The sequence below is a fragment of the Microchirus variegatus genome, assembly GCF_963457635.1.
Source record: "Microchirus variegatus genome assembly, chromosome: 1".
Classification (NCBI taxonomy): domain Eukaryota; kingdom Metazoa; phylum Chordata; class Actinopteri; order Pleuronectiformes; family Soleidae; genus Microchirus; species Microchirus variegatus.
The window spans coordinates 36096757-36109673 of NC_139802.1; the positions used below are offsets into that span (position 1 = coordinate 36096757).

General features: G+C 40.1%; 2 protein-coding genes across 6 annotated transcripts in view; one reads left to right on the forward strand and one right to left on the reverse strand.

Annotated features, from left to right (window-relative positions):
• The first annotated feature begins 4488 nt into the window (after positions 1-4488).
• Positions 4489-7166, forward strand: uck1 (uridine-cytidine kinase 1). Its single transcript, XM_083892614.1, has 7 exons — positions 4489-4641; positions 5093-5252; positions 5766-5862; positions 5952-6094; positions 6180-6274; positions 6354-6402; positions 6482-7166. Exons 1-7 carry the CDS (start codon positions 4552-4554, stop codon positions 6673-6675), a joined length of 828 nt encoding a protein of 275 aa, XP_083748740.1. The 5' UTR covers positions 4489-4551; the 3' UTR covers positions 6676-7166.
• Positions 7167-7287: 121 nt separating this feature from the next.
• rapgef1b (Rap guanine nucleotide exchange factor (GEF) 1b) overlaps positions 7288-12917 on the reverse strand; it is a gene marked incomplete at its 5' end in the record, with an annotated part of 41693 nt that continues 36063 nt past the window's right edge. For all 5 annotated transcript variants that reach the window (XM_083910601.1, XM_083910600.1, XM_083910602.1 and 2 more), the window contains 9 exons: positions 7288-8535; positions 8715-8843; positions 9423-9520; positions 9629-9730; positions 10057-10135; positions 10223-10317; positions 10408-10492; positions 11521-11706; positions 12232-12320. In XM_083910601.1, the coding sequence (XP_083766727.1) occupies positions 8385-8535; positions 8715-8843; positions 9423-9520; positions 9629-9730; positions 10057-10135; positions 10223-10317; positions 10408-10492; positions 11521-11706; positions 12232-12320 (1014 nt within the window). In that variant the 3' untranslated portion in view covers positions 7288-8384. The remainder of the gene's footprint in view (positions 8536-8714; positions 8844-9422; positions 9521-9628; positions 9731-10056; positions 10136-10222; positions 10318-10407; positions 10493-11520; positions 11707-12231; positions 12321-12917) is intronic.

A 12917-nucleotide genomic window follows, 5' to 3' on the forward strand; every position in this document is an offset into this window, starting at 1 on the left:
ACCTCACAACAGCTCCAGCAGCAGCCGAGCGGCGCTGTTAGCTCGCAACAGCTGTTGCACGAGACTGTCGGAAGTCATATCATAGACGCCCATTCAAAATAAAGGCACGGCGGAAGTACAAGCAAATATCATGCAAAAGTCTTTTGATTAAACAAATTTAATTTGTTTTTTTATTTTCTTTGTTGTTGACGTGTACATTGTTATTGTAAAGTGTATAGTCTATTACTCCAATAAACTGTTATAGTTGTATTTCGTATTTTTTTTAAAAATATTAATAATTTAATATTAATAGTAGGTTATATTAATTAAATATTATACGAAACTGGCTATGGATGATATTAGGGGGAAAAAAGACGGTGGACAATCAAACAAAAAATGGACAATCTGATGTAAAACAGTGCTCAAAAATGTTGATGTTGTTGAAGTTTGCAGACACAATTAGACAAAAATAATTTATAATTATGTAATAACCACCAATGTGTATTTTGGATGTTTTTTTCACTTGCTTAAAAAAAATTGCCTAAAATGAATACAGTCAAGACCGAGATTTTGATTTGTCTGTAGTAACTTGCTTTAGACTGAAGACACGCTGTACACAGCAACTGTATGCAGAGTCACCACAGAGGCAGCATGTTAGCTCTTTACTCTTTAAAACTGACCTAAACTGTACAGGAAGTATGTAGATAAACTCACTCCACACACACTGCATACATCGTTTGTGCTGATTACCAATCGGCTGAGCCACACAGTCTAGCAGCAGCCTTGGCCTTAGTCAGTTGGAACAATGGTAAAAATAATTTTGACATAAATTCACAACATATCCTTTCATAGTGCCTCCATGGACCCGGTCAAACAAAGAGGTGATTATAACCATGTGCACAATATTAATATTACTGGAAGGATGTTGTTTCCAGTTTGTGACTCACTGGCTCTCCCAGAGGAATTTTGTGACCATGCGTAAAATGTGAATCTGAGAGATCAAACATCGTATGTCTCTCTGTTGTTATTTCGAGAAACAAAGTAACTTCAGGCCACAGCAGTGATTCAATCAAAACATAACCAATGTGCATGAACAAGACCTGACAGAACAGCGACTTATTATACACATCGCTCTTTGGAATGGCTCTTCTTGCTAAACTTTTTAATGGCTGGTTTTAATGACTCACTTTCACAGAGTCTAAATAATAAAACCTTGGCTGTCAGTGATACAGATTTAGTGGAAATGTTTCCTCTACTTGTCTTTGTATCATATCTGGAACCAATGTGTGGTGAAAGTTATACCTGTGACAAGACATCTGCTGCACTCAATGTTTAATACTTCATACTGAGTAAAAAGAATGCCCAATATACAGTATAATTTAATGTGAAGCCCTTTTACAGAGGGAATGTGTATAGTCATCTCTATATTGAGTAACAGTCTAATTCATGTAAACATGAAGACACATTTATTGCCAGACGACTGTATCCGAAGCTATTTAAAATGAGGAACAACCCCAAAACATCAATGAAGTCAAGCACCTTTATGCACTAAATCTGACAATGGAGCTCAGGAAAACAAGTTCACAGAAAGCGTTTGTTTTAGGAGGGTTAACAAGCACATGGAAGCAATATTGTTTATGTTGTCAAACTAACCAGTTTGTTTTCTTTATTAAATTACTAAATTTAAAATATATAGAAGACATTGGTAGTGGGACAGTTAGTATTAACATGTCTTACTGTCTGATTACCAGTATCCCAGTCATCATCCAGTCAGTCTTGTCTAGAACTTGTGTTAATCAATGTTTTTGATCAAAACATTTCTATAAAAGTGTATAGTAAAAATGTCTAATTCCCATTATACTGAACACAATAGTGTCAATCTTGTCCAGAAAGTATGGGAAATTGAGCTTTAATTACATCTCATAATTGATTTTTTTTGTGTGTGGGACGTAAAACTTGAAATTTCTCTAAAACAGAACAGCAAAAATACTTGAAATTTCTCTAAAACAGAACAGCAAAAATGTCTAAGTTCCAGTACACTAGTAGATATCATTGTGATGAACACAACTTTATTAGTCTTTTTCAGAACTTACTGTGAATTCTCTGTATCCAGTTGCTCAAAGGATTTTTTAATGTATTTTTCCCATTTCACGTGACATATCCGTACAAATCAGCTTGATTCACATTTGTTCGAACCTATATATATATATATATATATACGTCCCAACCACGTGCAATTATAAGCCATAATAGTAATACGCATGTTTACAGAGTTGTTGTAGCAACTTTATTTTGAAAACGTCTCTTGATGATGTCATCAAACTGAGACAGCGCACTCCCTGACGATATAATCTGTAGCTCTGTAGCAGCAGTAGCAGCAGCAGCAGCAGCAGCAGCAATGTCGGTTTTACACCAGTGTTGTGTTAGTTTTCGCTCTCTGTCTTCGAGGACAGTGTCTTTTGTCAGTCCATCGTTTCTTCGCCGTTTCCACGGCCGTTCAGCTGTTCTGTGTCCTCCGGCATTAGGGACACCCACAGCCTCGAAGGGGGAGCGGAGGTGTCGTTACTTGTCGCCAGTTGACATAAGTGAAGCCGGTCCGATCATCATCTGCAGAGGGTTTTCAGCTTCACGCTGCATCAGAAGTGACGCTCTTGGGAAGATCGAGGCAACTCATTATCATCTTGTTTACACATGCAAGGTAGCAGAAGTGGAATATTTAAAATAGTTTTGTTTAAAGGTCCAGTGTGTAACATTTAGGTGAAACTGTTTTCATTTGAAAAGACAAAAATAATTGTACTTTTGTATAATTATTAGTGTACAATAACCTGATGGTATGAATTATTGTTTTCAATTACATCAAAATGAGCCTTTTATTAGTGTGGCTTGATATCACCTTTTTCCATGTCCGATATCACAACCTCATATCTACTATACTATACTGATATCCGTCCAATACAGTCATTTCACATTATTTTAAACAACAAAAGCTGTTTATAACACATCTATGGTGATGCATTAGCACATAGCTTTCAAAGACATAACTCTCCAACTATGTAACTGATATTCTTCTCACAGAAATGGAAATAAGCAGCCCTTATTTATAAGGTCTCTGCACGGTGAAGCATGATTTTTATCTTTCCAATAGCTAATCCAGTCAGTTTGACTAGTATTGATACTAAGTATTGGCTCATTACTGCCCTTGAAATATATATCATATAATATATAAATACAACCTATGGGGCCCATGTCTCTGGGTTGGGATCTAACTAACATTCAGACTGTTTTGCATTTTCAGGTTTGCTCCACTAGATCCACACAAAAGATATCCAAGCAGGCATACCACAAAGGTGTCGTGATAGTGACGTGTCCGGGATGCAAAAATCATCACATCATCGCCGATAACCTCAGCTGGTTCTCTGACCTGGAAGGGAAGAGGTGCGTGGTGCTTTGAACTTCTCGACACAAGCCATACGAATATGCGTTGTTTGACCTTCCCTCATTGATTTGAATGAGGTGGACAAAAGCATTGAAACACCTGATGTGTGAACATAAAGCAGTGCAGTTCAATAATACTGCAGACCACATAGAACAACTACATGCACATTATACTGTCTCTGAATGACTCCTGTCCTCTGTTGATTCTTCCTTTAGAAACATTGAGGAAATCCTTGCCGCCAAAGGAGAAACCGTGAAGAGGGTTGAAGGAAGTGCTGCTTTGGAGATAGTGCTGGATGAATCCACAAAAGACAAGTCACAATGTAGTGAAGACTCAGAAAAATCAGACAATGTTCCAGAGAAACAATAATTCTGTTCATACTGATATGTATATAATAATGCATACATATATTGTTTATATTTCATTCATTTCCTAATAAATGTAAATAGCTTTACTGACTGGTGTTCTTTTGCCATGCCCTCTGAAATCAGCTAAACAGCTCCACAACAGGGACTCCGAGCACCACATGCACCCCCCTGGAGCTCCACATTTATACTTTTTTTTCACCTTTTTACACATTTTTTCACACTATTGACATTAATATTAACTGTTTTATATTATTTTCATTTTTCTATTTTCTTAATTTTCACAAAACTCCATGCCCCTCTGGAGCTCCACAGCGGGGACACTGACCTCCACCTACCCGCCGCCCTGGAGCCCCAGAGCGGGGACAACTACCACCACCTTCCCGCTTCACACCCAGGAGCTCCACTGCGGCGACAACAACCACCACCGACACGCCTCCCTGGAGCCACAGAGCGGGAACACTGACCACCACCGACCCGTTGCCCTGGAGCCACTGTGGGGACAACTACCACATTATGTCATTAAAAGTAATACATAAAAACAACAATAAGGCCAAAAGACTACACAAATATCTGTACTTTCAAAATAAAGTTTTGAGAAAAATTCGAAAAGTGGGCGGCAGCATCGCACCTCTCGTTGTATACAGCCTGTCGGAAATATGCAATAACGTCATTTCTCGCGAGAGTAGGGTCTTGTTGTCACTGCCGATAGCTAGCGCTTAGCTAAGCTAGCTAGTTTCTCTGCGGTCCTCCCGTTCCTATTCAACTGCAATGGACGCTCTCGAAGCCCTTGACGACGCAGAGAGGCCCCGGCACCGTCCCTTCTTGATCGGGGTTAGTGGAGGAACCGCCAGCGGCAAGGTAAGTCATTTTTAACAGGAAGATCTCCCCCAACAGCGGAAATTAGCATAGTCGCTTAGCATAGTTAGCTGCTCATCAAACTGTCAAAGGAGCTGACACGCCCCCCACCGTTTAATATGTTCTCCTTTTTAATTCATGCAATTACCACTAGTTATCAGTCATTCCATATTTTACTGTCCGTTGTCACTTACCCGTGACAGTTTGACGACAAACATCTTCATTTTTAAAGCAGCTGCTGTTAGAAGGTCACATCAAATACAGTCCACGCTCGGGGAATTGCGTTTACCTGTGATCCGCTGGAGACGTCCAATAAATCTGTTTTATATGTTAAACGTAGTTTAATTTTATGCATATATTATTGAAAACATTCACATGAAGTACTTCAAAAACCTAATTAGATGTAGTTAACACCGAAGTGGTCCGTGAATGACTGCTGTGACTTTTCTGACAGTCAACAGTTTGTGCCAAGATCATGGAGCTCCTCGGCCAACACAAGGTGGACCACCGCCAGAGGAAGGTGGCCATCATCAGTCAGGACTGTTTCTATCGAGTCCTGACTCCAGAGCAGAAGGCAAAGGCACTGAAAGGCCAGTACAACTTTGATCACCCAGGTAAGCCCAGTTAACTTACTAATTATTACTATTTGTGGGGTTCCACTTACTCAAATGTGAGGATCTGCTTCTTATATAGTGAAAATGTTTGGGTTTTGGACCATTGGTCAGAGATCAATTTACAATTTGACTTTGGCTCTTTATATCTTATAAATCTTTATTTATCTTATCTTAATTCAGATTAACCTCATTTTTTATTTCAAGGCATTTAAGAACAGGAAATAATCTCTGTCAGAATCAAATGTGCAGCCACCTGCCTGGGCCAGTTGGGGTGAAATGAGAAAATAGGGGAAAAAGATGAGGGGAATGGGAAAAGTGGACATATAAGGGGAGCAGATACATAACAGTTGCATTGAAGGACAGATTAGTTGTGGGAAGGAAAATAGTTATATTTTTACAATAGCAGTAGCTTTGATTAGTTTTGCTGATATAATTTATCATGAACATAAGTAGCATGATTTCCATCAGTATCTTGTTGGTCAACATTATAAAATTGTGTTTGTTGTCTTGCAGAGGCATTTGACAACGATTTAATGTACAAGACCTTGAAGGACATTGCGGAGGGAAAAGTGGTGGAAGTGCCAACATATGATTTTGTTACCCATTCCAGGTAGGAAGCATGCATATTGGTTAAGCCCCGTTGCATAATCCTCCTTTATTTAGTACCTTTCTTTGACGGCTTATGTGTTATTTTTATAGGCTGGAAGACAGGATCACAGTTTACCCAGCAGACGTGGTCCTCTTTGAAGGCATCCTCGTTTTCTACCCACAGAAAGTGCGCGACATGTTTCACATGAAGCTCTTTGTGGACACAGATTCAGACGTCAGACTGTCTCGCAGAGGTATGATTAATGTCCGTCTTGAACACGCAATACTCCAGTAGTTGACCCAGTGCTTCCTTAGTCTGACTTCTGTCTTTCTCTGAAGTTCTGCGAGACATGAACAGAGGGAGAGACTTGGAGCAAATTCTTTCGCAGTATACGACGTTCGTCAAACCTGCTTTTGAGGAATTTTGTTTGCCTGTAAGTATGGCGACTCCTGCGTCTCCCCCTTCACAGTGTCAGTCAATACTCTGAACATTTTTACTTTATCCTCTCCCAGACTAAGAAGTACGCTGATGTGATAATTCCGAGAGGAGTGGACAATATGGGTAAGTGTTGTTTTCTTCCGATGTAGTAGCCCATCATCATGAACACACGTGACAAGTTCTTCCATCCGTCTCACATCAGTGGCCATCAACCTCATCGTGCAGCACATCCAGGACATTCTGAATGGAGACCTCTGCAAATGGCAACGTGGGTCCATCAACAGCAATGGGCGGGGCTTCAAACGGGCCATTTCAGAGCAGGGTGACCTGCAGATCGGAGCCACTAATCCCGCAGGAAAGAGGGTCCTGCTGGAGCCAAGTAGTCGGCCTCACTGAGACTGTGGATGAATGTTGGCGGAGGATGAGCTTTTGAGTCATGAATCGCTGCTACTGATTTGTGCAGAGTGGGTTGGCAACTGCGATGCCAGTCTCCCCTCTCTCTGCGTAGCTTTTTAAAATTGTCCACAATAACAATATCAAAAGTGTCCAGTGTCATAAGTCTTGGTAATTTTATTGTTATCGTTTGTGCACAACAAATATGCTAATCGTGTGCTTTTCACATGTAATAGTCTTCCATTATTTTTAATGTGTTCAGATAATGTTACTGAAAACAGAAGCGATTAAGTCAAGGCTATGCTTTTGCACTGAGGTTGACCTTTTTATTTGTTTTGCTTTTTTTGTTGATTTAATGGAGATAAATATATATTTAAATTATATAAATACTAGATTGTTGCTTTCATTAACTTGGGTTTTCTATTGAGAGCTTCCTTTTCAATATTGAATGCTGAACACATGCCTTAACATTTTTAAGTTAATCTTCCATACACCGTTCTGTTCAATAATAAAAAGAAATTCTATTATTACGGTTGAAAGTGTCAAGACGTGTTTGACCTTTGACAAAGACAGTGACGTTTGTGAGCGGCAGTGTGTATAGAAACAGAGCTGTTTTGTTGTTTATTGGAGTTTGAGAGCACAGTGTGTGATGTGATGCTTTTGACGTTATCCCGAAAAAAGAAACCAGAATGATTTTACTACAGCACATTTTGAAAAGACAAACACGCAGAGTCACCGAAGGACTTCAGTCGCACACACACACAGACACTTTCACGCACCGACACGGCTGGGACATGATTGTGATTGCCTAATGATTTTCTACACTTGAACACGGCACACAATGATTCAGTATGACATACATATATCACAGCATCTTTAGTAATTCATCTTTTTGTGTTTTTGCTTTGCTTTTTTTTAGTGCACATTTGTATGGCACTTGGGAGAAGCTAAGCTCTTCTCATAAGCATAAACATCCTTTTTAAGAACAAAAGGAGCACTGTATATAATACATTTTATAACCATACATGATTCTTACACAAAATGTTTCAAAACAAACTCGTAGTTTCCAGTCTATAATGGCTGTCCCCTCTCTCAGTTCAGATCCCCTGCCCCCACTCCAGTTGACTCGATGTGCGACCCACATGTTGATATCACAGTTCACATCAGGTCGCTCTCAAGGTTCTGCCGTTTGAGGGTAATCATGAGTGGGAGGGGGGGGAAGGGTCACAGAGGATGACCAGCAAATGGCACATACATAAAGGAAGAGGAAGGAGCAACTTGGAGAGTAATGGACCATTCACCTCTCGCTCTCTTTCTTTCTCACTCACACACACACACACTCAACCGCTCCACTCTAAAACAGAGATTCCAGGGAGCAGACTTTGGTTTATTTCCACACTGTCTGCCCACTCTGTGAGATTCTTCTGTCCTCCTTGGCACCAGGCTTCCTCCTGTTTCCACATAGTCAAAATCTCTTCCCATCTACACGCCAGAGCCGCCGTAATCCCAATTATAATCTCCCACAGCAGCAGAGTTCCTTATAAACCCCTGTCCGAGCATCGGTCTATTGTTTGTTCTGCATTTTGTTCTGCAATGAGTCTCCCATTTGCTCCAGCGGATAGCTTCCATTCTTCTTTCTCTCTGTCTGTAGTAAAGTGGAGTTAGTGTCATGAAGCACAGTTGGAGGTCAGTCAAATTTTGGCCCATGGGGCCTAGGTCTTCTCCTCGCGCTCTGTCTTGCGCCTGGTGATGTTCCTGGGCTTGATCTTCAGCGACAGTTCCCACAGGGCCTCCTCTGCCAGGTGATCGCTGAAGTCGTTGAAGAACGAGACGATGTCGTCGTTGCGCTTCAGTTCGTAATGTCTGCGATGAGAAGAGGTCAAAGTTGTGGAGATGACAGAAATGTTTTGGAATAAAAAACATACATTAGTTTCCTTTTCTACGAGTGGCAACAAAATAGTAACATGTATTTCTGTGACTTATGCTTAAAACGCTTCCATTAATAAATATTTTCATCATAAATGTCATCCAAGCGGACTTACACTTGCTGGAAGCGCCGCATGCTGTCCAGTATGTTGAACTGCTGCCAGCGTTTGGAGAAATTGACCTTCCCGTCAATGAGGTCGGGGTTTCCCAAGTGGACGAATGTTAAGTCCTGGAGAATCAGACCCCTGGGAGGACAAACAAGTCACGTTGGTCAAGTTCCTCGGGGAGTGAGGGTTTACATAAGTTACAGTTCAATATGTTCTGTTTTTAGGGGTCAGTGTTTGATACAACAGGGAAAAAAAAGCAACAAAATGTACACAACAGTCGTCGTTTAACAGTAGTTACCATAGTGCCACCCAATTAATTGTGTAAAAATACACAGCTGCACACTATACACATATGCCAATCATTTGTGATTAAAAGAATGTTTTCAAGTCACAATGAAAGTAAGATGAGTGTAAAATTTTGTTAATATCTATATCTGTGTATTAGAGAACTGCAGTGTGTGTGTGTGTGTGTTCATGGAGAATGAGGGAGAACCTAGGGAACTTAACCAGTTCAGTTAACAGGTTAATGTTAACTTAAATCTAACACCAAACTATACCACCACTTTCTTTTATTATCCTCCTCCTTTTTTACTCGCTCATATTCAGCTGTATCGATTGTACTACTCCATACACTGAACTGTGACGTCTGCACTGACAAATGCACATATCCTTACACTCCTACTGAGTTCCAATATGCATCCACAAACATTCACTCACAGATACGGGATACACGGAGGCTCCACTTCAGACAGAGCAGCTCGGTAAGCTCTGAAGGAGGAGGAGCTGTCAATCAACGTGCAATATTCCTCCAGTCCCTGAGAAAAAGGAATAGAGAGGACGTGAGGATACAAGAGTAAAATAAGACATGTATGTTGAAAGTCAGAGATCTTTTATTACATGACACACAAACTCATCTCTCTCACCTCTGAGGTCTGTTTCTGCCACTCCAACCTCCGGATGGGAGCAGAGTCCAGGGCGGACAATATTGCCAAGTAGGAGTTGAAATTATTCAACTTTCTTAAGTGCTGTAATAATGAATAATGTTTATGAATATTATTGTATTAAACATAAAAATGTCTGAAGGTTTGAAGGATCTTGCTTCAGTTAAGTTGAGGACTTCATTAGTAGTGTTACAACTTGTTTTATTGTTATTTTTTCAGACTTTTTCTTTAAATTAGTTACAGTTTCTCAGTTAGCGCTATGCATTTATTTCACTTTTATTTATGCTCGTTTGTACTTGTATAATACAATACATAAGATAATACATAAGAAGTGAATCGCCTTTGACTAAACCCAAGCAAGTCCAGTGGCCTATATCTGCATCCTGAAGATAAACTTTAGTTTGACGAACCTTCATTATTTTGATGAATTTAAGGAGCAGCTTCTCTCTGTCTTGGGCTTTCTCCTGCTGAATTATCAAAGAGCGAACCCTAAAGGATGAAAATAAACGATGTGATGTTTACATTTATGACAGACGGCGCAGGGTGTGGTCACAAACTGTGTGATTTCAATCTTACCAGTAGCTCATGTTGTTAAAGTGCTCTGTGAACTGAGTCAGGTTCGGACTCTTCTCCTCGTTTTGCTCCTTGGCCCAAAGCAGCACCTCGGGAATCTGAGGGGAAACGGAAATTGTTAAGATCGAGATCGACTGTGTGTCAACAAACGTTAAGACCTCGCTTCAATGATGAAAAAACCACCTCACCTCTATCTTATAGAAGAGTTCAGCATCAAGAAGAGTGAGCTGATCAGCGATCTCATGACTGCGGAAGTCATGAAGAGTTCCAGGCCTGTGAGGGAACACGGACAGTTATGCAACAACTCCACCGTCCGTCTGTGCTACAAAACATTTCATCAGGCTTTGCATTTGGCAGGATTTAATTTCATGGTCTGATTGGATTAGAGACACGGGTCAAAGCAACTGTCACGTGATGACGGTTTGATCCTAAACTGACATAATTTTGCTATCTGTAGACTGTTTTTAGCCACCACAGTGAAATATCTGAGCAATCTCTCGTTTTCTTTCTCTCTAGAGCAAGGTTATACAAACATTTTTCCATTGAAGGGGCCAAAACCTGATGGGAGCCTGGAGGCAGAAAGTTAACACCTATTGTATTATTGTATAATGTGTTAGCCAGGGGTGGGATCCCAGGTTCCCTAATTAAATATTCTTTCAGTTTAACATAGTTAAAGCTATAGTGTGTAACTTTTCGATGTAACTGAATGTCCCTTACACTCAAACCTGGCTGTGATGAAAATATTTTACATCAGAGGGAGTAGGAATTTTATTTAATGTATTACTTGTGGTTATCTATGGTTAAGGAATTGAAATAAATGTTGAAAGAATGGTTGGATTATGTGGTCATCCTATCAGAAAGTTCTAAAGGCTCAATTGAGGTGTGAGGGTAAGTTTGGGGTGGTAGCGACACTAAGCAGTGTCAAGCTTTAAATTATTGTTTGTTATTTAATACAAAATTTATTTTTTAGAACATATCATCTTCTAAAACGCAAGTAACTTGGTTTCATGGCTTATTTTCAAAGGTCTAAGGACAGAGGATGTTACAAACCCTGTGAAGTCCCGTGAGACAAACTATGTTTTGTAAACTGTGGGCTATACAAATAAAGATTTGTTGAAATAAAGATTGATTGATTTTCTGCCTTCCACCAATCGCAATATCAGAGACCACTAGTGAGATACAAACGATCCACAATTTTAAGAGCATCATGTGAACTATTCAAAAAACAACAACACCAAAAAAACAATGTTTTGCACCATCAACAAACCCAAAATCATTGACCCTTGACCCCTCCACAGTACCTTGCAGAGACCCCTCGTGCAGCCAGGGGCTTGAGGGAGTTAGTGTAGCGTAACAGCTTCTTCTGCTCCACCTTATCCAGGATGTTCTTGCGGAGCACACGGGCGAGGCTCAGCTCACCGTTGCACACCAGCGTGAACACCAGGTCCATGAGCTGTTTCAAGATGTCCTCCGTCAGCTCCACCAGGCTGAGGGACAGAGGAAGAGCAGAAGGACATGATGAGACAATTAAACCCGGTGATGGCAGAAAACAAGGGAGCGGAGGGTGGAAAGTTGGTTATTGAATTCAAATGTGAGCACTTAAACCTGTAGTGAGTCATTTCTAGTGACATTTTAAGAGAAGAAAATGTCAATTGCTGGGAAACGTTGAACAAACAGAGCGAAACGAGGACGAGGTCACAGAAAAAGACAAGTTAGAGCTAACAATTATGTCAAAAAACAATGACTCATTTCAACTTAACATTTACATCAGAAATGATTTGTTTTCTTTTACCCCAGGTTGAAAATGACAGTCTTCACATACAGAAATTCTACATATGGAGCATAATTGTATAAAAAGAAAAACCATGTTTGCATGAAAACGAAAACAATGGTATACACACTCCCATGCAAGGCACTAAAAATATGCCAGTTTTCTAAACTTCTATATCCTTGTCATTATTTCACAGAGCTTTGCCTAAACAGTCCTCATCAAAACACAGGGTCACACTCACCACAGCTCATCCACCACACGGACCAGCACGAAGAAGGTGTTCTTGCTGACTCGCTTCTTGAAAGTGTCCGGACTGTGGCAGAACCTGGTATATGTGCTTTGTGGTCAAGGACAATGGAAACAAAGCTATACATGCAGTATATAATACCAAACTTTGAATAACTGATAAAATTGTTAGTGTAGTTGAAATCGCCTTGTTTTAATTTATCGTACCATAGTAAACAGATTCCAACTGCTTGAACCCAACCCTGACAAAACTTCTCTCTGCCTCACTGTATGCAACACTCATTCAGTAAAATGTGTCAACTCTTCCAATCTGAAATGGAACTGCCAACTATCAGTACATTTACAGGAGGTTAAGAGAGGAAAAAAAAAATCTAATTATTGCATTAGTCTGACTCAAACCAGATTTGTAATTGTAATCACATTTCTCAAAGTAGGACTAACACACCCAGATAATGTGGTTGGGAGTGGAAGTACTGCTGTATGTAATATGCTCAACTGGATCCAAAATGGCACATGTTCCTAAGTTCCCACCCTCTGGTTATGACCTGGAAATAACAGAAGAAAACAACGGCAAGAAAACAAATTACAAAGAAACGCAGACCGGTACATTTTTTAAATAACACAGAGTACAAGATATCTGCTAGCTCACAGAATGAAATGTTTTCAAGTTATAATGGATAA